Source organism: Salarias fasciatus, chromosome 5, assembly GCF_902148845.1.
Source record: "Salarias fasciatus chromosome 5, fSalaFa1.1, whole genome shotgun sequence".
In the NCBI taxonomy this organism is placed as follows: Eukaryota; Metazoa; Chordata; class Actinopteri; order Blenniiformes; family Blenniidae; genus Salarias; species Salarias fasciatus.
This window is the reverse complement of record NC_043749.1, coordinates 17,702,457-17,728,811: the sequence shown is the minus strand read 5'-3', so window position 1 is coordinate 17,728,811 and position 26,355 is coordinate 17,702,457. Positions and strand designations below refer to the sequence as shown.

General features: G+C 42.0%; 1 protein-coding gene across 9 annotated transcripts in view; it reads right to left on the bottom strand.

The window, feature by feature from the left end:
- The window catches only part of tox2 (TOX high mobility group box family member 2), a 112,154-nt gene that overhangs the window by 18,660 nt on the left and 67,139 nt on the right, over positions 1 to 26,355 (bottom strand). For all 9 annotated transcript variants that reach the window (XM_030091221.1, XM_030091222.1, XM_030091219.1 and 6 more), the window contains exons 3-4: positions 25,995 to 26,054; positions 10,256 to 10,546 (exon numbers count right to left, since the gene is read on the bottom strand). In XM_030091221.1, the coding sequence (XP_029947081.1) occupies positions 10,256 to 10,546; positions 25,995 to 26,054 (351 nt within the window). The remainder of the gene's footprint in view (positions 1 to 10,255; positions 10,547 to 25,994; positions 26,055 to 26,355) is intronic.

The window sequence follows — 26,355 nt, the reverse complement described above, 5'->3', positions numbered from 1 at the left end:
TCCTCCTCCTCCTCCTCCTCCTCACTCCCCTGCTTGACTGGAGCCATCTTGTTTGGAGTGATGGCTCACTCGCACAGGTTCACGGCCGCTATTGTAAAATCAGCCAGCGTTTAATTGAAACAAATGACTATAATAATAGAACATTATCCCTGCAGGCACCCAGCCATGACAGCTTTAATTAGAGGCGCGCTCAAGACTGATCCTTCAAAAGCGCAGCCGCCGCGCAACACGGTGGTAAACACGCCTTCAGGTGGGGGGAACCGACCCTCGGTCTCGCAGCCCTCAAAGCTACTTCTCATTCACCCTGAGGGCAAAGCACTAACAACTCTGTTCCTCAAAGAGCCTACGAGCCTCCCACCTCCCCTCCCTCTCTCTCTCCCTCTCTCTCCCTCTCTCTCTCTTCATCCATGTCTTTGGTTTATCAAGCTTATATACCCAGGAGGGTCATTTACACAAGCTGAGGAGAATTAATAAGCGAGTGGATTCATGAATCATACGCTACTTAAAGTATGAAAGCAACGGCAAAACGCTGGATCTGCCGTCTTGTGACATCAGACAGATGCTAAGCACGGAGATATGATGGGCAGCGGACGCCAGTGTTTCATAACACGCAGGAACACAAGTGTTTTAAGATTTTGTTAAAGCCTAATTGGATGTGATTTAGTAGGTTTCAAGACGACTTTATTGTATATTATAAAATGAGACAAGGTGACTTTGATTTAAATCTAATGCGATGCAGTGTTCCAGGTGTACGGCCGCCAACTGTATTTAGAAACACACTATTAAAGCCTCATTTTATTTATTAGCTTGGCACTCACTCCATGTTGCCAAAACAAGACACCATAAGGTCACTTTGGATCGTTCCAATTACATGCTAGTCAAAAGGAAATCGTATAAAACACTTGCTCTTACACCTCCCGTGCTGGACCGTAATCGTGCAATTAAACTGGCAGGAAAACAGCAATACCTCACAAACTAACAGTACGAGGAAATAATTACGAGTTTTTAGCACAAACTTTTGAAGCGAAAACGGGCGACTGAGTCCAAGAACGCCTTGAGTAGCCGCACTGTTGAAATGAACTCTGCCATTATATCTCTCAACGCCAAAAGCAATCCATACCAGCGCTGCTGATAGTTTCATTAAATGCAGGCTTGACTGTTTAGCTGTGCCAGAAAAGTGAAAACAGACACAGACAAACTCACATAAAATGAATGAAACAGAAAGTTTTGAAGAAACCCTCTTGTGACAGGTTGTATATAACAGTTTTACAGTTTGTCATTGCAACTTTTTGATTTTTTTTAAAGCCAAATACTCTTCTTTCAATGATCGATCTGGCACTCAAGGTCAGGACACAGCCCAACAATAACAATCTCCAGAATATTAATAGTAATGATGATGGCAGGATCATAGAAGGGTAACGCAGTGCAGCTGGAAGCGTTTGCACGGAGAGGCTGATGTTTCTGGCAGTGATTGACTGCTGGTTTGAAAAGTACTGTACCACCCTGAATGTCTCTCAGAGGGGATCCGCAGCAGCAACAAGGCAGTGGTTGATTTGCAGATAGTAATGTCATGATGTCCCCCTCGGCACCATCCTCCATGTTCCTCATTACCGCTAATGTTAGAACCTCCTTTGCTTTTATTTTCTCCCCCTCTCTCTCTCCCTCTCTGTATTTTTCACCCCTCCTTCAGTTCCCTTTCTTGCTCCTCACTACTCTTTTATTTTATTCTCTCTCTTTCTCTGTCTCCAACCTCTCTCTCTCTCTCTCTCTCTCTCTTCTCACTGTTTCTTTCTCCTCTTCTCTTGCTCCCTCTCAGCCCGGGCGTGTCTCTGAGCTCACCTCACAAAGCACGGCGTCAGAGAATCAGAGCCTCGCCTGACATGACATGCAGAAGACGGTTGTGTGGAGCGGCAGGGACACACTCTTGACAGAGGAAGGCAAGGCAGCTCTGCTCCCACTAATGAGACTCCTGACTGCCGTGTCAAATAGTGTGTGTGTGTATGTGTATATATATCTATACACACGCGTGCACGTATGCGTGCGCGACCACAGAACAATGAGAATATATAAATAATGAATGCAAAAAAACAATATAGAGCATCTACAATTAAAAAAAAGCAACACATATCACAGAAGAGGCCATGTAAAGGTTAACTGTGTGTGTTTTGTGTTCTCCAACAGAGAATTTCACACATGCAAGAGGATCCCATCACCTCTTTTAATGAGATGAATACAATCCAGCTGCAGACTAATAAATTCTTACTTTTTTTCACCTTGATCTTACATGTTCACAAACTCTTGGTTCTGCAACAGTTACAGCAGTTGGTAAAATCTCCTCCGGTATTAAATAGAGACAAAAATCAAAACAGCTGCTCGTTTGTTAATTGACGTTAACCCGATCAATCCATCCGATCATGGTTCACACGCCTCAAAGCGCTGCACGCTGTGGGTGAGAGCAAAGTGCAACCTGGACAGATCGCAGTGTGATTCACAGAGCAAACAGACATTCACGTCATCACGTTCACACCTAAAGTCAGCGTATACACACCAGTCACTGTCAAGAGCATGTGTTTGGACGAAACCAAAAAACCCACCGATACAAACAAAAAAACACATTAACACCAGAGAGAAGGACCACAGCCACCATGCAGCTGCAGCCCACCTTGTCAACCTTAATATGATTTTTTTTTTTTTGAACATTTTCACCTGACAGCTCTCCTGTTAACCACAGGCCAAGTTCTCATCTCACAGCATCAAGGATGAAAGCTCCCCTCTCTTGGTCCTGCATGCCATCGACTGCGCCGAGTGAACACGTGGAGTGTTTTAATCACCCCGACGCGAGCAACCTCTGCACGCATTAAGGGGACGGAGTGGCGGGATTGAGGTGAACTGGTGGCTTTTGCCACAGCAGGGGTTGAGGGTGGGGGGTGGGGTGGGGTGGGGGGGGGGCTGTCCCAGAGTGAGCTGACATGGGACGGCTCTCCGCCAGCGGCGGCAGGGCTGAATATTCCTGGTGGTGAAAGCAGAATGAGTTGATGGATGGTTGAGATAGGGCACAGTGCAATATGGACACGATTTCATGGCATGATAAATCTCAGCGGGGGCGCGTGGCTAAGTGTAATATGAAATCCCTTATCTTCGTATCTGCTTCATAACACCGGCTATCTGCGGCGGCTGAATCTGCGTTTGTTTCTTTTAGCTCCTGTTCTTTGCTTGAATGCCGCAGTTGATCACATCTTCAGCGCGGAGGAGGCACGCCGACAACAACGTGTGTGTGTGTGTGTGATAACACACATTTTACCTGGGTGTTTTTGATATATGATGTGATGAATTATCTAAATTGAAAATTGTCACTGTAGAGATCCTCTTCTATTACCTGCGATCGCAGCGATAAGCGGCGTTATTAGAAGAGGCGTTGCGTGGCGCTCCGTCGGCGGCGGCCTGTGTTTGTACAAAACAAGTTTAAATTACACCTCAGATTAAATGAAATGTAATTTGTCTCACGTTGCTGCTCTTTCTAAAGTTGGGCGCCGGTGTTATTGAACACCACCTCTTTAGAGTTTTTGATTAAAGCAGAGAAATTAAGTCCCACCTTATCCCCTGATTAGCTTAATCCAGCAGGTTAATTGACTTTATCAGAACGGAGGAAAAAAGATGAGCTGCTGTTCCATCCTGCAATAAAAATCCCTGCAAACCGCTGAAATTGGAAAATAACCTATATTTCTTTTAAAATATTTCTTAATATACAACTACAGTTTCATATCACATTGCCAGAGAAATAAGGCACTTTCTCCCAGGAGATGAGAAAAGAATTGAATTTTTCCTTATCGGTCATCTATTTTTCCACCGAATGCTATTACTTGCTGCCTGCCGTTGCTTAGCAACAGGAAATATTAATAGGACCTTTTATTAGCTAGGCTTTACCAGTGGAGTACTAAAATGAGGAAGTGGAAAACATGAATGTGTTACATAAATCTTTGAACCTTTCAGGGTTTGCACAAGTCTCTGTTTGTCCAGTGATTTATGGCTGTGATGGTTCATTTATGGGAGAGGGAGGTGTGAAATGCCAAAATGGAACATTAGCCTAAGGGACAATTTGAAAATAAATAATCACAACAAAGTAAAGGAGAGAACGAAAGAAGAAGAAGAAGAAAAAAAAAAGATTAGGGGGGGAAGCAGTTTAAAGCTCAGAACTCTCCCTTTCTTGTAGATTTGAAGAGGCCATTAAACAAGCAAGTGATTTTTGTTCCGCTGCAGGCATTGATCATTCAAAATCATCTATGCCTGAATCAACACTGGAATAACTAATACAAGTCCCTTTCTATCACTGCGCTTGTTGAACTGTGGTGAAAAGCGACAGACATTCCATCATTTCCTGCAGACGCTCTAATCCCTTTAAAAAATGGCTGAAAATGAAGGTCTTTCAAAGGAGAAATAGGTTTTTCTTCATCTGAATAAAAAGTATAGAAGAAGGCAAAGCTGCAAAGAGCAGAAAGTCTTTAAAGGCTAAAGGTACAACACTTTTAAAGCCCATATTGGGAAAAAAATACATTTAATTACAGTATGTCTGAAATGTCATTGGGTAACAGGCTGCACAATGAAATATTCATTGTTTAAACTTAGAGAGATTGTCTCTATAAATGCATCAGCGTATCTCTAATCCACCCTTTTTTCTGTTTCCATGTTTATACAAAAACCAGCAGGTGTACAGTATACGATAATACATTTGCCGAGGCCCTCCATCAGAGAGGAACACATTAAAACACACCTCTGCTCTCTTATCATTAATTCATCCCAGCTTGTCTGTGACAAGTTCAGTTGACATTGCAGCTCATATTTCATTCACACAGGCTCGGAGAGCGAGCGAGCACCTGCCAGCAGCACTTAATACCTTGCGAGGAAAAATAAAGAAGGAAAAAGAAAACACGGGCTTCAATCCAACTTAACATGACAATCAGGGTGGGATTAATACTCAATAATTAACCTCGGCAACTGAAGATAAAGAGCTTGTGAGGAAAATTCTTTCATTCAAATCGTCGCAACAAAAGAAATTAGAGGATGAATTTGAATATGAATACAGCGGGAAGATCTTCTGGGTGCCACAACCCTCATTACAAACGAACTGACCCTAATTCAAGCGGATTCAAGCCTTGCGTCCTGGAAAAATAACAAATGAGCTAATACCTGGGTGTGAAATGGTGCCGAGGCTGCTTATAGCCCAACACCCTTCTTCCTCTGTTTTTTTTTTTTTTTTTTTTTTTGCAAATACTTTGCTGTTATACATAACATATGTCCATCATTCATTATATATTGAAAACATCACATTCCAGACACTTTGATGATGGTTAATATTGAATGCACCATTTAGTAACCTGCAAAAGGAAAAAAAAAAAAGAGTGAATTAAAGATAATTTATTCCATTTGGAGCTGTGGGTCATGTGAATGTAAGGGGCTTTTTAAGTTTATCTTAATTAAAAACTGAGTTGTTGAGTTTAAATGAGGTTAAGGTGTAGGTGCCGCAGCAGAGGAGGGATTCAGTCTATGATTTGAGGTGTGTTTTTAGTGTAAATGAAGATGGGGCAGACAACAATGAGGCCACTCCACTTGCGAGCCCAGAAATGATTCACCAGTCGCAGCAGAGATGTGTATCTTTCTGGGCTGTATTGATAAGATCAATGCAACCTGAGCAAGGCTATTAAATGTCTAATGTGTTTTGGAACTTGTAGATGCTACGACAGTGGGGGCATTAACAGAGAGAGAGGCAGAGGCAGAGGGGGGGAGAGGGCCCTGCCAAGTGCATCAGAGCATCAGAGAAAAGAGCTCTCTGAAAGATATCAGGTTTGGCCAGGAGGGGCTTCAGACCACAACAACACCATATCGAGAAACACCAGCGAGAAAAGAAAAAGAAAAGAAAATTGAATATGGCTTTTTTTACACAATCACTAAAGTAGTAAAGTCAATTATGTCTTTTGGGTTCTGAAGTCAGCAGTCGGGGGGAAAACTCTTCTATCAACTGCTCGTATTCATTTTCCATCAGAGTCAGTCCAGCCGGCGTTTCAGCCAGGCTTGTACAGTTTGTGATGGTGATTGTTTGATTCCACTGATCCCGTTCTTGAGATTCAGAAACCGGCAGTAAAATTATAATGTCAATATGATAATATCCAAGCTTCCGTCAAAACACTACCTTTGAAGTAAGAATGCAGATTTCCACAGTGTCAAACTATTAAAACTGCATGACTGAGCTGATGCGATGACGATAAACTCGTCCATGTTTTAACTCTAAATCCTGCACGACATTCAGCCTCTGCATCAGTGGTGTAGCAGCCATTCCACTGTGTTTGAATTTGGTTCACTTGTAGTTTCTACTGGTCTGTAGTAGGCGCTATAATTTCCTCCGTAATTATGAATCACACCAAAGCTGCTGTGGGCTGCACGGTGTGCTTCACGTATAACGGAAGATTGAAGGAATCGCTTTTGTTGAACTTGAACTCCCCTCGTCAAATAACAGCAGGGATTCTTTAGCAAATAACTTTTTTGTGCTTTATTTTTTGGGAAATAATTTAACTACAACCTTAGGATTGGAAATGCTTTCAAACCAAACCCTATTACCTTTTCGGTTCATTCTGCAGTATTTTTAGAATAAAAATGCACAATATTCTAGTTTTAATCATCACTCATGATTGAGTTTTACAAGTAATAATAAAGAAGGAAGTGCAGGAAATCATTCAATCATTTGTGACTAAAAGATGTAATTGTGTTCCCGCACTCACGATTATAAAAAGCAACAAAAGCAAAAAGCCTTGATATATCCTTCCACAATATCATGAAGTGCATCAATGAGTGTTCTTCAAAAGGTCAAAGGAAGTTTTTTTCTCAAAGAGAAACTTCTAATAAACCCTCAGTCGGAGCTTCTGGCTTTCAATTTTTAATTTGTGCGCGATATTTTTGATGGATCAGTGAGGCAGAGTGGAATCCACCATTAGCTGTAAATCCAAACACCATTCAGTTGTGTAATTGAAGCTGACACACACACACACACACACACACACACAAAAAAAACCCCAAACACACCCCTATCTGTTCTGTCGAACAGCTCTCCGACCATGATCAACTGCTGCTTTAACACCGTTCTGCTCCAAACCCTTTTATTGTTATATAATCGTCCTATTTATTTTATGTTTATATTGTTGCACCTGCACTGGAGCACTTTCAGATGTCCTCATGCTTGAATCACGTAGCCACACATTTAAAATCCAGAGGCTCTCAGCCTTTTGTTGAGGCAGAATAACCTTATTTCACTCAACTGAATTATCTCTAAAATATCTAATAATGAAATCCAGGAGGTACAGAAAACTGGAGGTATGTGCTCATTTTGAATAGGAGTTACTTTTTTTTTTTTTTCATCTTTACAATTTCTTCTTGCTTTCCTCCCCACAATGCCCTCCTCTCTCCTTCTCTCTCTCTCTCTCTCTCTCTCCCCTTCCTCACCCCCTCCTCTCTTCATCCAACTCTATTGCACTCTTTTCATTGCCCAGCTCACGTATTGAATCTGCCTGATGAAAACAGATCTCACTGCAGCACCACAATAGAATGGCTGATGCAGGAAAGATGAACCCTAATGGATTTTTTTTTCAATGTGCTCAAGATTGAATATAAGGCCTGACCTCCAGATGTAGTGGATCCATTTCAACAGCAGAGATATTGTTTATAGTGGAGGCACAGAAACACAGACGGACCGACAGACACATACAGTGCAATGTCAACAGCAGCAGCAGCAGCAGCAATACACTGTCTTTTTAAAGCCCCCACCTCCCCATAAAAGAGCCTGAAATTAGAATTAACCCTCATTATTTATCTATCCATGTCAAGTAAGGTATTCATAATGATAGCATCTCATGTTTGAACTGCAGAGTTTGCTTAATTACTCTGCTCAACAGACTGTGTCAAGGTGAGGCACCAATTTAATAGACACCCCGTTCTCAGCACAAATGAACCTCGGCTACGGTTTGGTAGTTTCGCCAGGCAGACTATTTGATTTAAAAAATTCTCTGACTTGGCTTTATATGCTGCTATTTCACCGTGAAGTTGAAGTGGAGCCCTGAAAATATCTGCTATATGTTGGAGGAGTCTCTTTGAGAGGCGGTTAGAAAATAGCAAGATTTGGAGGTTTTTTTTTTCCTCACAAGGTATAATTTGGAAAAGATCACCTTTACTTCTAACCAGTTTTACATTTGGTAGTGCACTTTCCAGCACTGTTATTTGTGTGTCTGTGCGAAGAATTACTAAATATGAACTTCATTTGTCATTGCATGTAATCACCATTGTCTCCGTTCTCCAAACTGAAAACACAAACAGTCACCAGCATTTGGAGTATATTTGTTTGAACATGTGTTCATTGTGCACAAGCTCAACATTTAAAATCTCATGCATTTTTATCAGACGGCCTGCTGTATTCAATCCATTAAAACCACTGAGTGTGGCCTTATGTAGCAGTAACAAATATCCTGACTGCAGAGTGAACGACTCGCCAATCAACCACTGTCTCCACAGTAAAGGTCATGACCAAAATGTGAAATGAATATGAAGATAAATGACACACGGATCCAATACCTCGGGGGAATATTCCAACATTATATATAATGCATAATATGTTTATATTTCAGATCCTTATCAAGCCATATTTTGCCTGTACGCCGACTTGCTGTTTATCTTTATCTCTCCAGTTTATGATGAACATTATACAATATGCTTGACCTTGATATGCGTCTGTACTGAATATAATGTATGCTGTGTATAAAACACACTGTTATCTTTTATTGACACACACAAAACACCGGTGACTTTTGTCATTTGTGATAATGCAAACAAAACAAGTGCCGTCTTAAACTGCCGCGATATTAAATCACTTAAAGAGACACGTGTGAGTATTTCTGGATCTGCGTTTTGATGTCTGAGTCAATACGAGGCTTCGGCACAAAACAATCGCGGATACGTCAACATTGCTAACCATATCTGTTCATTCATGGGGGATCTCAGCGCTGCGATCAATAAAAGACATCAGTCGGCCCATGTTTCAAAGAGATGCATTAAGATCTGACACTATCAAATGTAAATGGGACATAAAAAGAACACTTTTCAGTGTAGTTCTTCGCTGATTAGGGTGTGGTACAAAAGCTTTCATTAATGCGTAATCAAAGTTCGGCTCCAGATTCAAAGCGCCGCTGCACTTGGGTCTATATGTGTGATATACCCTAAGAAGGACTTGCTGAAGAGAGATTACATCCTTTTTGGAAGCTCATACGTGTTTCATCTCTAAGCTTTACATCATTTGTTGTGATAGAAACCTGCTCTATTCGCAGCACTCCTCGTGAATGCAATTATGGTTTGGAGATGCTAATTTGTGGAGTGGCAGTTGTGTGCGGAGCTGAGGGAGTAATCAGCACATATTCATGTTTGAAGGCCTGACAGATTGACCGATGCATGCTGTCGAGGCAGATATGATGCTGATGGATTTACCCACAATCCTTTTCTCCATGCATTACAGCTGACATGGCAACCGCCGCTGAACAATCATTCAGTTCCCCACAGTAAGCCCCAGTCTCCATGCCTTAAAACCTGCATTTACCTTTTTTTAGGTTCTAATTTATTTCCCATTAGAAAGGTGTGGCATTAACAGGGTTGACAGCTCTTCAATGTTCATTTCATCTGCTCTAAAAATCCATTTAAATCATTTTTACAAGTGCAAAAACTGCTCAATCCCAGATGTGCCTCATCATCACTTTTTTAATTGTAACATCTTCATCATATAATGTGTGAAGGTTAAGATGTAATATTTGCTGTACTTATTTCTTAATCTGAGATTGAATATTAGAAATCCAAACAGTTTTTAATTTTAAAGAAGAGCAAAAACATACTACTCCCATAAGAAGTCGTGCTACAGACGTAAAGAAATCCATTCTTGAAATGAGCGATTTCCACTGGGGTGAACTCACTGCTGTTGTCGGCTAATTAACCTGGATCATCAGTCGTCCCACTGTGAAGCCTGATTGATAGATTGACCCAGATGCATGCGAAAGCCAGAATATCTGGAACTCATGTCTTCCAGGTTTGCAGCACACCAAAATATTACTTCATGTGCACTGATTTAATTTTTTTTTTCTAATTAACCATTAACCAAGTTAAAAACCTGTGATCTGTTCTCGCATTCGCCACTGTGTACTTCGGGTGTCGTCTCTGGAGGCTTTCTGCGACTCACCGAGGGCATTTGGCTGGAGACGAGGTGGCTGTCCTGCGCCAGCATGTTGGACATCATGAGTGTGGGCAGCTCCGGGTAGGAGTACGGGTTGATGAGCCCGTTGTGTGGCAGCGAGTGACAGAGGTAGCCCGTGGAGTCGTGCTCCATCAGGTGAAGGAGCGGGGGCTCGGGGTGGTTGGGTGGAGTGATGGGGGGGATCTCGTAGTCTTCGTCCCCTGTTCCGTTGCCGCTCGAGGTCCCGCCGCCGCCGCCGCCTCCTCCTCCACCGCCGCCTGTCTGACCTGTGTAATTCTGAGGGACAAAAAAATGCAGAAGAAACTATTAATAATAAGTTAAATACTCAAAGCTTAATAATCAGATGAGAACAATACAAACATGAAATCAACTGAAGTGACAAATAAAGTGTTTTTTAGTCTCCAACAACATTCAAAGTTGGATATAAATTATCCTAACAGAACGGACAGGTAGGTCGACTGAAATAACTGGATGAATTCACTATTGGATGGATATTGCAGAACTTTTGGTGACTTGTTTTTGAAAGCACCAGCAATGTGAGCTGAAGTCAGTCCAGCTGTTTTACACATTTCACTTGATTCTTTACCGCATGAAAATATATTCAGAACCTAATTCTGGCAGAACTAAAAATTGGATGGAAATAAACTCTTCATCCACTTGTGGTTTGTCGGCCATAATCATCTGAGTGAAGCTGTGCACTGGTTGCCAGTCCATTAGGATGACTGTGGCACAGCTTGTGAAGCAGATTGCCTCAGAATCGTAAGGTTGCAAGTTTGATTCTTGCAGTAACACTTCAAAATGCACATATTATGACTGTGGGAGGAAGTCTAGAGTACTTTGAGTAAACCCATGCATGCATAGTGAGAAAGAGCACCAAATGTATATATGGGAGGATATATTTACGTCCTTCGACATTTATAAACAATTGTATCAGAACTCCCAAAGAGAAAATAACAGAAACAAGCTGTACAGCAATAGTGATACTAACTGCAGTTTAAATATCCAGAAAGAAAAATAATAAGCTTAATACTTAAGGTTAATGTCGCTCCTCCAAAGGCTTCAATTTAAAGAACATGCAAATATCTTTGCTGAGGGTAATGCCGTGACGCACAGGTATAAATGGACTGAAGAAGATTCACTGTCTTATTGTGCTCACATTGTATCACATAAGAAATTCCCTAAAAAGCTTTGTAAACTGTTTAAGCTCCGATCTGTCATTTCAGGAGAATAGGTATAATTTTGTTTCAGATGTTAAACGGCTCATTTCTGGAACAAAAACTCCGTGCTCGGTGATCGGTAATAAAGAAAAGCAACGGTCTCTGTATTTGTGTGCTGTCACACTAACACAGTAAGTCCAATCAGATCAGAGTTGTGCACGGAGCAAGCAGAAAAGAAAAATAGCAGGGAAATTCAACGGGGAATGAAAAGCAATTTTGTCTGAGACGATCCAACTTGACTCCCATTGTAATGACTGAGTCAAATTAATCATCACAAATAATATTCTGGTGTCAGCCATTCAAGGGTTTTTTAATAGAATTTTTATGATTCATGTCTGGCGGTATACATCAAACAGTCAGTTCTGCAACATTTCTGAAATCAATTCAATATCATCTTTGTGTAGGCTGTCATCCTCGGCAGCAGAGTGGTCATTTATCTCTCAAACAGATACTTTTAGAAAATAAGGGGCACTGGGAGATGGGAGAAAAGAGAAAAGCATACAGGGTACATTTCTTCTCCTCCTTGTTTTTCTCCATTCATTTCTCCTTTGAAGGTGAGTGTAAATGCCGCTTCTGCAATTTCTGAGCACATATATTACAAATTTGTTAAGATAAACAAAACTATTTAGGAATAGTGTTCTTTCATTGCAAAAGGAAGCTCAGAAAACATAAGAAACTGTCAAATAATAAGACGACACGATGCAGAAGTTTGTTAATTTTGAGGTGAAAGCTGCTTTAATTCCTTGTCTTTGAGACTGAAGAGTAGGGTAAGCCTTTTGTTTTTATTTGTGTCTCACATAATAAGAGACAATCTTCCACAACAACTTTTAGCAGGATTAAAATGGATCCAGCGTCTCGGAGCCATGCGAGAGGGATTTCATTAAGTTACAACAACTAGACAACTGAAACACCCGTCTTTAATTTCGGCAGAAAAAAGGACATTTGCTGTGTTGCACTCAAGTGTAGACACACACTGCGCATTAAAAGCGCACTTTCATCTTCTTAAATGTTACACCAAAGGAAAGAAAGAGGAGGAGAAGAAGAGAGATAAGTGTGATTGCCTCAATTTGATTTACTTTGTCCTGACATAGCCTGAAAGCAAGTTGATATTAATTTTCTGGACTGTCCTTTGAAGACAGATGCTTTTGTAAACCTTTGGGGATCGTGTTATTGTTTGGTCTAATGGACAAGAAAACGAACATTTCCTGAGATTCAATTTCCCTCATAATTGTTGGAAGGAAACTAAATTGTCTGCTGTAAACATGGGAGCTATTGTGCGGAGTGAGTGAGTGTGTGTGTGTGCGTGTCCCTCAGAGCTTCACTCGCGATGTGGGACGCCGGTGTGTAATCTAAAGACCACCCTGCTTAGTCATCACCTCGCACGCTCATCAATCTGTTGTTTTCACAGTATATTAATACATATATCCAAGCATAAAAAAAAAAAAAAAGAAACATTTTCCTGTTCCCATCCGCTGCGTATGATTGTGCAGAGGGACAAGGACCGAGGATGTGTCATGTGTTAGATTGCTGTGAAGGCTCATCCAGTGCCCTTGATGATAAAATGTAAATACCAAGGACGTTCCCAGTTGGATTGTGGCAAGATAAATTATTCATATGCCTCTATTCAAAATGAGATTGCATGTACAGAACCACATGTACACTCTGGCTAATGTATACTCTTTTCTCCTTTAAAAGTAAAATCCAAACAAAGGCGATGCGTTTGATGGATCGTATGGGCCAGCGTGTGTCCTAGTATGGAATTGGCTTTTCAAACAATGGCGGAGGTGCTCGTCCCTGGTTTACTTTCAGCAGTCAGGGCCACTCTCCTCCCAAAAGCTGCATTACACATATTCCATTTTCAACACAGAGACATCCTTTATTTTATTTATTTATTTATTTATTTATTTATATATATTTTTTTTACTCATCAGATCAATACGGCACACTATAGGGAACATTATTTCCAATCCACAGTATGCTGTCTGCACAGTGAGCGAAACACAATCTGTAACGCTTTAATTACGAGACAGATCTCCCGACTGTAAGTGTTACATACCAGCACACCTTTCATTTGAAAGAAACAGATGAATAGACAGTTGGTCTGGGACTGAGAGAGAAAATAACATTGATTGGGGAGCGATCCAGCTTGTCTTTTATTTGGCACGGAGCTCTCCTTCCCTCTGTAACACTGCCTGAGTATTCAAGGCCTTCTGGAGATGATATTGACTGTGGCTAATGGCTCATTATCTGTATATTCTTCCTCTTATTAGATTATTGTGATGCCTGTGGAAATCAGGATTTAGGACATCACCCAGTTAATATTAAATTGTATATCCATTTTAAATATACCCGGCTGCCAGATGTAATTCTGAAGTACAATAAAAAGCTGCATGCCTCTCGGTGAAAATACGAGAGATTACAAGATTCATAATGTGATTTAGGTTGAAACGACCAGGTGAAACTACTGACCTACAAGTCACATGTGAACGTTAGACCTGTCAGCATTAACGTGTTAAAACGCTAGTGTTAATATTTGTGGGAAAAGAGTTAAAGAAGTTGTTTGTCTATTAAAATATTTAATGAAGAGTAGTCTTCCACCTCTGCAAGGCACCATAACCAAGCCGACACGCATTTCTGAACGTTACAAACAGCTTCATCTCCAATTTTTTCCCACTGACCCCCAAAACGCACGCACCTTTTCAGTTGTCAAATGCCTCACAGACTGCAAACCATTTCAGAAATCAGAAAAAAAACAGGTCAGTTTCTGTGTGAAAATGACATGAATGGCATTTTTTATTTTTTTTTTATCTGAAAACATTCCCTCACTCCTCAGTTTAGCCTGTCAGAAGCAGCTTGTCACTCGTGCAAATGGAATTTAAATATCACCAAAGTAATTTCAGTTTGAATTATCACAAACAAGTGATGAATTTGGTGAGAGTTCAAAGGTATGCGGCTGAGAGTTGGTAACAAACAGACAGAAGCAGATGTACAAAGGCGCTGTTTGTTTGCACTTCACAACATTTCTGCTCCAATAAAATTGATTAAACCCAGCAGCAGCTCATGCTGTTGCTGGAGCATTTCATTGTTGCGTTCCAAGTTCAGGAGGTAAATATGTTTGGATTAATTTAGTAAAACAACTACTTTACATATACTTTGGATACAACTAAAGAAAATTTGAGAATAGTTCTCCTTACCTTGTTGAAATATACTCAAAAATAACTTGGACGTGCAAAATGGCATTTTCAATACAAAAGATTAAACTTAAGAAAAAAATAGGAATTCTAATTAACAACAGTATTATATTTAGCTAATTCAAAAATAGATGTGATAACAAGACAACGCATTGGTTTTAGGGCTCTGAAGTCAGAGGATATATCACTTTTCTCTGCAGTTTTGGATGATTGGTTACACAAAACAGTGTTTTTAATTTGTAGTACAGGCTGAAGTAGTAACCGTCAGCTACCCAGAAACCCTCAGTTGCAGCCCCGCTTCTGTTATTTGCTGATTTTGAAGCATATTAGGAAAAAAAAACAAAACATCATTATACAAATATTATTTTAACAGGAGGCCCACGAACTGCGAACGTTTCCACTAGTGAGACATCAAGTGACACAATAAGAGCGCAAGTGTTGTATTTTCAGGCCGGCTCCTTGTGTTCCGCACAGATGAAGAGTTTGGAGTCCTCCCAAGCCCCAACGTTTGTTTCAGGGGGAGGGAGGGACACGGACAGCCTCGAGACAGACGATGACATATCTGTCTTAGCGCTAATGTGCACTTATCTGCCTATTGAAGAGCTTTGTCACGGCGGTGATTTATGCTCAAAATCCCCCACACATTACCGCCACCTCCATCACCTCCGACACTCGGCGTTCCAACACCTTCCTCCCATCCAGCACTCAGCACGAGGGCCCAGACACCGTTATCTGCTCTTCCCGAACTGTCCAGTTTGAGAAGAAGCCTCTTCATTCACGCCGCCATCGCTCACCCAAAGGAGGGTTACACTCGGTATTTATGAATGATCCTGTTTACGCGTGTACAAAGTTCTTGTTTTGGCGTGACGCCGCCGAGGCAAATACTGCTTTCAAACACCAATCAGAAAGGCTTGAACTGCTCTCAGTCTGTTTCTTATCGTCCTTCTCCTTTTCTCTCGTTATCTGTCCATCTCTCCCTGTCAACTTGGCCTTAATTAAAGCCATGGCTGTTCTTCTGCTGCGATATCATGTCAAAGGGCATCAACACACCGCACAGCTAAAGAGAGGAGGAGGAGGAGGAGGGGTTGAAGAAGATCCAGTTACAGCCATCCTATACCTCCACTTTCCTCGTCCTCTCTCGGCCGGCGGAGCCTCGATCAGCTCTGTTCCTCATGAAGCCAACGCAGCGCCCGGTCCCTGCTCCAAACCTGATCAGCTCACCTCGGCCGTCCCTCTGTCATCTCATCTTCTCTCTCTCCAAAACAGCCCAGCTGCATTATTTATCTCTCGCCATGTCGCACAGAAGTGTCAGCGGGCGCAGGGACGGTGAGCCGCCGGGGGAGGCTGGCTTCACTGTGTCGAGTGATTGGAAGGAAAATGTGGGAAGTGAGTGAGAAAGTGGGGAAGATAAAGAAAGACATCACGTCAAAGGCATACTCTTCCTAGGAATTAACCCCGGATGGGTCAGAAAGGAAAATATGGGGAGAATAATTAAGGTGGGCACCAACTGTCCAAAGTCCAAGGATGCAGATGGCCCCACTCACCTCAGATACTGAGCTGATTACTAACTAACCTCCCATTGACTAAAACCAGCCTTTCTAATTGCACATACCCCCCCCCCCCTTTTCTTTTCATGTTTTCTTCCCTCCCTGTCCCTCGTGTATCCTGTTCCCAGTGCTCGTCTCACTTGTCAGCGGAGGTCAGGAGGTCACCCTCATCTGATTGTGCGTCAGAACCGATTAGAATCAGAGCTTTTGTGCCATGTCATATTTCATTATGCATTTGACTCATCTCGCGGGTCAAGGGGTCAGTGTGATTTGATTGGATGACAGAAATGATATAATTTGTGTTTAACCCTAGGCTGTATGAGGCTCTGAGTGGTGTACTAATGCATTTTGCAAAGACGGGGCAGGCCCTCTCCACAAGCGACTAATTTGAAGTGGCACGCTGTAGAGTTGAAGGAGAGCCGGAGCTATTGCCCAACATGCCGAGGTTATAAGAGAGACTTTATCAAATAATAAACACAATCTCCCTTGTACCTGTGTTTCTGTCTGCTTCTCATTCACCCGCTTCTCACGCTGATGCAAGTTCGCAGACATTACTCGCCTTCTTTTGCCTCTTTTCCGCCTCCTTCTTTATTAATTCGATTCACAGGAAGTGTGTCAGTAACCCTCATTCCTCTTGTTGACTCTGTTTCTTCCTCACTGTCTAATAACTCTTGATTTTGGCAAGAGAAGAGACTAATGGAGAAGTGCTGTCAGCTACAACTACTGCATCATTATTACGGAACACTCGAGTGGAACACAACATTAAAATCTCTGCCGGGTGACTTGAAAACACAAAGCAATGAAAGAGAGGCAAAAAGAATGGAACGGAACAGAACAGCACTAAATCACAGAATAAGATGGAAATAATATTAAAAATGTAACAGAATTGCATCAAAGTAGAATAGAATCATCCTGAAAAGGAAAAAAAAAACCCCAATATAATTAAAGAATGGATAAGAATGGGGCAAAAATTAAACAAATTATTATGAAACAGATTGTAACGGAATGGGTTAGAATAGTGTAGAATACAGAAATTAGTACAACAGAATAAAAAAGTGAATGGACGAGAAAAGTATAGAAGAAAATATATTGGATAAAAAACATAAAAGAATAGTTTGGCAGAGATAAGTGAAGAATTTCAAAATAGAATTGAAGAAAATGGATTTGAATATGATCAAATAGAATAGAACCAGAATCAGAAAAAAAAAAAAAAAAAAAAAAAAAAAACTTTTCTTTATTCCTGAGGTGGACTGAGAGTGAAGAATAGACTGGGAAGGGACAGAACAGAACACAGTGGAATACAGCAAAACTGAATAGAATTGAAAAAAAAACTCAAATAGATTTTAACAGAAAACAAACAGGATAATAGAATGGAAAGGTTCAGGACGGAATGGAACAGAAGAAGATAGAAAAGGATGGACGGAAGCAAAATGGAACAACACAAGCCAATAAAACAATAGATTAAAACAGAGCAGATCTGAATAGAATAGAATAGAATAGAATAGAATAGAATAGAATAGAATAGAATAGAATAGAATAAAAAAAACAAACAGAATGAAATGGAGTGCAGCAGAATGTAATATAACAGAAGAAAATAGAAAACAACATAGCAAAGCAGAGTAGAAGAATACTGAAAAGAATATATTACAATAAAACAAAACAGAATGGGATCATAAAGAACAGAGCAGAAGACAATAATGACTAAAGAGTGCATCGGTCTGCTGCTCCGGTGTCATGTACGCAGACACGGTTCAGGACCCGGTGGTAGTAACGATATGCAGATGCCTCACAGTGTCAGTGAAAGCTGTGATCTCCAGTAATGCGGTCGGAAAACAAGCCATGGGTGCACGAGATAGCTCAGGTTTCCCAATACTCATCCAGAGTGATTGTGATGCCGATGTTGATACTGCTGTGGGTGGCGGGGGGAGGAGGAGGGCGAAAGGAGGGCGGACGAGGCAGAAAGGGGGAGGGGAAAGAGATGAATCCAACATTTCAAATGAGGACTATAATCAAACTTATTGCCTGACAGGGTGAATCTAGAATTATGATGTTACGCTGGCGGACGTACAGTGTTATTTCCACAGTCCCTTCTGTCTCTTTCAGTTGGGAGCAGCCGTGTCTCCAGAGGAGGGACGCCTTTTTTAACTTTGCTCACAAGAACACCACTGTCTGTTCTGCGGGACGTAATAAGAGCCAGCGCAGGAGTTGAGCTACAACTACACAGAAGCAGCGCGAAGGCTCAACAAGGCCAAAAACACAGCAGCCAGGCAACTGTTTTTTAATATTTAATGACTCCTCAGTTATCTACTTTTCTGCGCCCACTGTCAAAAATCCTTATTAGCATGTGGACAATAGTGCTACTGTGTCTGAATGACAAAACTAATTATTGTTATAAGAACAAGTAAATGGACAAAAAAGAAAGGAAGAAAAAAAAAACAGGAGAATAAAGAGCTGGTGGATCTGTACCGACTGACTCTAACAATGTTCAAAATAACAAAGGGAGCGCTGATGGCGCAGTCATCCAAACAAATGTGCATTATTCTGAGAATTGTTAGGATCCTGTCACCCACAAATAACTCTACACCAGGAGAAGGGGGTGTAAAGAGCATGTGGCTGGTTGGAGAACACACGTGTGTCATTTAATTTGTGCAGCGGATTCGAACGCACGTTCAGTTTTGTCTGCGCGAAACAGAGTGAAGTAGTTTTCTGAATGCTTCTATGAATATGTCCTGGGTATCTTTTTTTTTTCCTTTTTCTTTTTTAACAAAACTGCCTGCATTGTGTGTGTGTGTGTGCATGTGGTGTCAGTGTGTTCTTAAGTGTCTTGCCTCCCTGGTTCAGAGTCAATGAGGCTGTGTATCGGAGGCTGGCACAGCTGGTGGGAGCAGGAGTCTAACATCTGGACCCTCGTACTCTCGGTGCCATTGTTAATAAGAGGCTGATTGTGAGTGGAGGGGAGTGGAGGAGACAGCTCTCCAGTATCAATGAACCTCCCTGTCTTCCACTGGAGTTCTGCACTGCAAATCATACTTGATGCATCTCAAAAGTGTCCACATGAAGACCTAGAGCATGGAAGCATATATACAGTTAATTTGAGTTCTATTCAAACAGACCTTCTGGATAAATATATCCCATTTCTTTTCTTACATTAAGTGCTGTTATTAATTATTAGAAAGGTCCATGTCCATTCTTGGGGAAGAATTCAAATAATAGTGTATTCATGTTCATTATAGTGGTAACAATAAAAAAAGATGAGCATTACTTATGGTGAGTATGAGCAGCTGCACAGAGCAGCTAACAGCCCACTGACCCGTATTCTTGTTAACCCAGCTGTAAATACCTACTATAGAGAGCGTGCAATGCAACCCAGTCAGACTGAATTGATTCCTGCAGAAATATTTCCAGTAACTATTTCATCATGCGGTTCAGATAAGCTAACAAATGCAGTGCAGAAACAGCAGAGTTGCTGTGAACATTTCGCTGCGAGCAGTTTAACCTGTTTAAATAGGAAATAATATCGCCGCGTTTCGATTTCCTTTCAGCCAAAGAAACGAGTCAACATGGATCAATGTCGGCTCTGAGCTTTTTCCATACCTTGAAGATACGGCATTAATAATTAACCAAGTCCTTTGCAAATGATCACGGCTGAATGTATTTTTGTGTTCTGAGAGCTTACTTTTCACAGCCACGAGGGAGAACACGATTCAAGGCAAACTTTGCAAAGTTTTTTTTTTTTTTTTTTTTTTTTTTAAAAGAGACATCTCTGTAGTTATGAAAAGGCTGAAAAGACACTGCGTTATGTGGGTTTTTATAATACTCTGGCATGTGGTCTCGCACGACAGTGAGTGTTTGGTCTCTCATCATTTTATCCAATGGAGTGAAAGGCCTACACAAACACATTAAGGTTGCCATTAGTTTCATCTGATCACCTAGGGCAACAGGGGGATGGACAGCTTGGCAGAGCGAGGACCTTACACAAATATACAGCCGCGCATTTATATATAACGCCATGTCAGAGGAGTATTTCAAACAGAGGGCTTTTAAGCAGGGTGAGAGAGTGAGGAGGGCGAGGTGGGGGGGTGGTGGTGGTGGTGGTGGGGGGGGTTTCCAAATGACTGTAAAAAGGCCACGGGCAGAGAGAGCTTTCCATCTTTCTGCTGCCGCGACAAATATGCCTGCACATCTTTTTGCTTTGTCTCCGCTCCCTGCTTCGTCAGCGAACGGCTATAGAAATATTTTGGCAGGCTGCTCTTTGTTTTCATTTTCACAAAAGATGTAGAGAGGGAGTGAAAAAGAGGGAAAGAGGACAGGAGGGGGGGAAGGTACGGCAGGAGGGAGGGTTGCCGGGTAGGAAAGGTAGCGGGATGTTGTCCGAGGTTTGAGAAAAGGAGGAGTGTGAAGAGAGCGAAGGACAGAAGTCTGAGAGGGTGAATTAGAGGGAGAGATAAGTAAGAAGCCGGCAGGGGTTGTAAATGAGGCAAACGAGGTGAGGTGGCACAAAAGGGGCAGCAGACAAGGGAGTGGGCAGATCGAGGCGAGGAGTAGAGGGTGAGGAATTGATAGGAAGAGGAGGGGGCAGGTGGACGTCTAGCGGAGGAGGAGTCTGCCACTCTTGATACCCAGCTCCAATCTAAACAGCAGGAGGAAGCTGTAAATCAGACTAATGCGACCAAGCCGTAATTCAGACCAGCAGGGCCGGGGCGCTAGTGCGGGGACCCCGAACGGCGGGAGTTTACAAAAACGCAGCCGCGAGGCTTTAATCAGCGCAGCGATCCAGAGATACCGTCTCCCCCAATCAGCAGGCTTCCTGTCAGTCACACACGACTGAACCCGACCAATCAGGCTCCGCCGAGGATCCAGATACGCCGGCTGGGCTTTGGGCTGCTGCCAAACAGGAGAATTACTCATCTAAACTGGAAAGGTGGAATGGGCCTTTAATTCAGAGCACAGAGGGAAGAGGTGATAGATTTGTCAAAGGTTGGACATAAAAGACTGCGGGATCATGTTCGACAATGGTTCATCAGAAACATATGGAGGAAAGATGAGACGCGCACAAGGGAGCTTCAGCGGAGCACTTAATCATATTCATAAGACGAGTTTTGAGAAGTTTCGGCACTCAGGCGTCGTGCCTGTCCAAATCTGTTACCAAGAGCCACTAAATGTCTCGTTAAAAACAAAACATGAAAGGCACATTATAAGTTCACTCTGTCAGCTCGTTTCAGAAACGTGCTCATCATCACATCTGTTTGGCGCCCTATTAGGAAGAAAAACTTTCCATCGATCCTCGATGTGTCTCCGTTTCTCTTTGTCACGCAGATCTGCTGTTGGCACTCAAACGTTGCCATAATTACAATTACAACACCCGAGGGACGGCCGTAATCCGTGCCAGCAACGGCTCGCAGAATAACTGCAGCGACGAGGAGCGGCATCAAACTTAGCGCTAAAACATCATTTGAACTCACAACATGCAAAACAGGCAGACAAACTTTCAAATCACTCGTTACACCAGGAGCTTTCTTTTCATACCTGCTTTTAACTCAAAAGGGGAAGGAGGGCAATGCATTAACTTAAAAGTGAGCGGAAAATGCAAATGTGGTCCACTTTATCATCAGGCGTTCAAGCAGACCCTTTCAACTAAGTAATCCATAATATTTCAGCTTTGATGATCGGGAAATGGCCACCGCTCGATGCTAACACAGAGCTGGATTGGGCTTTGCGAGTGTTGTAGTTGTAGGACTAGTGTGACTGGCTGGGCTACACACACACTGTGCATGTTAAAACCACATGCAGCGTCTTGGCAGCAAAGACGCTACAGCAGCAGCCAATCAATAAAACCTTGTTACGCTAATTGCGAGATCATAATCTCCATTCCTACTTCTGCTGAATATCCAAACAGTCACTCCATTAGCCGAATTATTCCCCAGTGCAGTTTCTCCATCTCCAGGCCTCCCTCCTCCTCCTCCTCCTCCTCCTCCTCCTCCCTCGATTTCCTCCTCATGTTCTTTTCCTGCGACATATTTCTCTTAAACAGCAGTTCTGCTAAATTAATTCACAACTCAGGGAGAAAGACATCAAAAGAAAACATTGTCAAGGTAAAGTGCTGATGAAGTATATTGTTTCTCTCGCTTTGCGGTGGAGCTATGAGAAGGCATCTCCACAGTGCATTATCTTTGATAGTGTCGCTCCACGCGGCTTCTGTTTAGTACTGGAAAGAAAAAAAAATCCTGCATCAGGTGAAGGTCTGCTCAGACCTTTACGATGAAAAAGGATTGTTTACTTTGGAGGAGCTCTTTTCCTGGCTGTGGAGGCTTCATCAGATCTCTGCGATGCTGCTGGAAAATGCCAGAGCTCCTCGTGTGGTTGGCTACTTTTTTTTTTTTCTCTCTCTTGTATGCTGCCACGACAATAGTCAGTGACCACAGGGGCAGACAAAGAGCTTGTTGATGCCAAGACCGGGGTCTGTGACCCTGTCATTGAATCACTAACACTTTGTCACTCTGCTGGGGGGCGGGCGGACTACACTACAGCCAGCTAAGCAGGGTCAGACCACGATGCTCATGGGAACATTGATATGACAATGGCACTGACCCCATTTCCTTGTGACTCATCACTCGTACAAACCCACTGCACTGTTTGATGTGATTCTGGTTCGGATTTACTCAACACGCCCCTGATTACCACCTATAGGAATTCACCCTATGTATGAAATATGCATTCACACTGTACGGCTGGATTAAATAGAGCAATTACAAAGAGAAATTGAAGTGAGAGACAGCAGAGTACGAAGAAAAAAAAAAAAACACGTTCACACAGTTTCGAAGCAGAACCGCTGACCCAAATGCATTTAAATGCAGCAGGGGGTAAGAGAGAGAAAAAGAGAAACTGTGAGAGAAATAGCAAGAGTGGGGGAGTCAGAGAAAATGGGCGGAATAAAGATAGAGAAGTGAAGTGAGATAGTAAAGCAGCGAGCAGCAGTAAGTCAGCTTTAGGCAGTGTGATTTGTTTTTGTTTAAAATGGAGAGAATAATACAGTGACTGTGTATACTGTATCACACTTTTCCACAAAAATAAAAGAAGCTAATAAAAATTAAGCCCACAGCTGTTTTAACCCGCCGCTACTTTCATTACAAGTCTGTTTTATCTCAACATGAGCATAAACAGATTTATTGTCTCCTGATGTGTTTTGAACTTCACTTTAACCAGGCGGTCTCAAACACACTCAAATAGAAAGAAACACATTTTACCTGCAAACACCATGAGTCTGGTCTTTAGTAGATATTTAGGATTGTGTGTTTGCGAACAGGCATGTAGACAAAGTTGATCTACTCACAGGATCACATCTGACAGACAGGAAAGATATACTATCGACTTAGCTGGTTCGCTGAATGTGAAAATCGATCATATATCAAGTATTTTGCAAAATACTTGAAGGATTATTTAAACTGATGCATGGCTTATTTACAACTACTGAATGTGTTTGCCTTCTTTATGACTGCAACTTTTAATGCATTTGAAAAGGAGGCGCAAATTATTTGTCTTCTTTTTCCAACAGCTCAATTTGTTTTCTTTTTCTCCTTCAGTTCAAATGTATTTAAACTTGTATTTGACAATATGTTTGAAAACACGTCCAAGTCCACAGTGTCACATTTCCTGTGGTGCCTGTTGGAGACCAGCGGCCGATCCAATCACTCCAAGATGATTGTGGAAACAATCAAATTTACAGCAGATGATTCTCATGTTGAGAGGGCCTAATGCAAACAAAACCCCTCATTTGAATACTCATGTTTGTGCATGATATCACTCTTGGTGTGATACTGAGCCGATCATTTGCAAAAAGCATGCAGAATGAAAGCACGACTGGCATCTGAAGCGCAGCCTGTTTTCAACAGGGTCTCCGTAAATCAGATCTCAGCTGCTCGCACACACTTCATTCTGACAGAATTTCGTGTCAAACCGAAGCATTATTGCTGTCTCAGACGATTATTTTTGAAGTGATCAACAAATAAATAGCACTTGTTAAATTACTTTGTTAGCTAAGTAATATTTTGTTGAAAATCATCTTGAAGTATAAGTGAAACAGTGCAAAAGGTCTCCAGACAGTGTTTATTTAGAATTTACAAATATGAAGAAATAAGTAAATATTCATAGTGCATTTTTAAAACATGCTATACCACGTTCCCCAGTGTGAACACACACTAAAAATCTGTTTGGGATTAGTATGTAGTGTCAAAGTAGGACACAGCTAAGAAGGTGCAGATCAGTGATTTTTCTATTTCTTCCATCTCAATGTTTTGTTGTCGAAGTGTGTGTCCACCCCGAAGGCCTCCCTGATTCGAGCTGTCAGAGGGAGGGAGAGGCTAAACTTGGTGAAGCGGAGAATAGAGCAAGGCACATGTCAAATATGAAGTGATCTTGAGTAAACAAAGTATAACACAGAGCAAAGCAAAATCGTCTCTCATCCCATCACCGTCTTTCACGCTATTTCCCTCTCTGTCTCTTCCTTTCCTGCTTCCCTGATCTCTACCTTTCTCTCCCCCGCGCTCCCCCCATCTCTATCTTCTATGCCAAATTTGCAATGTTTTATCTGTCCCTCAGTAATTCAGCAAAAACACACAGTGCGCATCAGCACGGCTTGTAATCAGTCAATCAGCGCTTCAGCAAAGCTACATGTGCAGAATCAAATTGGTCGATAAAAGCAGGGGTTCTTAAGATTTTTCAGACAGCCGAGGTATCTGCATGAGGAATTTGTCAGATAACAGCACTATCCTGCTGGAAATTACCTTGTGACAGATGTATTTGTTGTCAGAGGCATTTAAGTAAACTTTACAAATGTGGGAAACGCAACATAAGCGGCTCTGTGTTTCACTGTGGGCCCGGAGCCACACTTTAACAAACCGAAGCATTAAAGAATTAAGCAAAACGGCAAACGCAACAGAAACTCGGGCTACTGTAACCCACGGCTTGTTTCTAATAATTTCAATTGACAGGGACAAATTCCCTACCCCCACTGTGTATGTCAGATGGGCTTATTCACAAACTCCACAAATCCCCCTCTCCAAACGCTACCATATGGTCTCCCAGTTGTTCTGACCAGCTGTGCTACAGCGCCTCTGCGTTGTTGCCATTTACTGTAGGAGAGTGCTGACTCCCCCCTCACTTTCACATAATAAATACTGTGCAATAATTCCTCTGACATTTTCAACACATGACAGAATGAAAGTGACGTGGGGAACTTGCCTTATCTTCATTTAGCACTGGTGGAATGACAATGTGCCGGTGGATGTTAAGGATTTATTATACGGAAAGTGGCAAAAATTCTTTCAAATGGAGTATCAGAATACAACTACAGAAAGAATCTGACACCGTGAGTGGCTCAATCCCATGGTGCTTTGCGCAGTGAAGATGGCTTCCGTGTGGAAACTGAAAAGTATTGAAGTGAGACTGATTGAGTGAGCTGTGTTTCTTTTGAAACTGCAAAAGCAAAGAAACATTCTCTTTACCCAGTCTAATCAACAGAGTGACCTTACTCAACAGACACAAGCACAAAACGTCAACAGTGGGAAGTAATCCGATGTGCTGTTTACATGGAGTCAGACGGGTCCAGCTGAATCAGAACTGATCTGATTTGGTGTTAAATCAAACTGCTTCTCATTAATATAACCACAGCTGCTACTGGAAGAAAAATACCGTCAAGGCCACTGATGGGGGGGGATAAAAGTGATGAATATCAGGGAGATCAGGTGCCTTATTAAGAGCATTGAGGACTCACCTGGTTTGGCGGGAGGAACTCGTGGTTGTTTTCATTCATATACATGTTGTCACCATCAAACTGCAGAGGGCAGAGAGAAACGAGGCAACAGTGAGGCATCACAACGGGGCAGGAAAGAGAAATTTCAGTCAGTCAGTGGAGACAGAAAGTGTAACACAGCAGCCTAATGACTGTAAGTCCTCGGCTTATAGACCTCGATGTTCTGGTGGATGTCAGTAATTACAGTTCATTAGAGACACATATAATTAGGCCCTGTCAAAGCTTGTGTAACTCACACTCTTCGTCCCAGCTTGCCTACAGCTTGAGTGTGTGTGTGTGTGTCCAAGTGTTTGCACACCTAACTGCGATTCCTCGGGTGTCA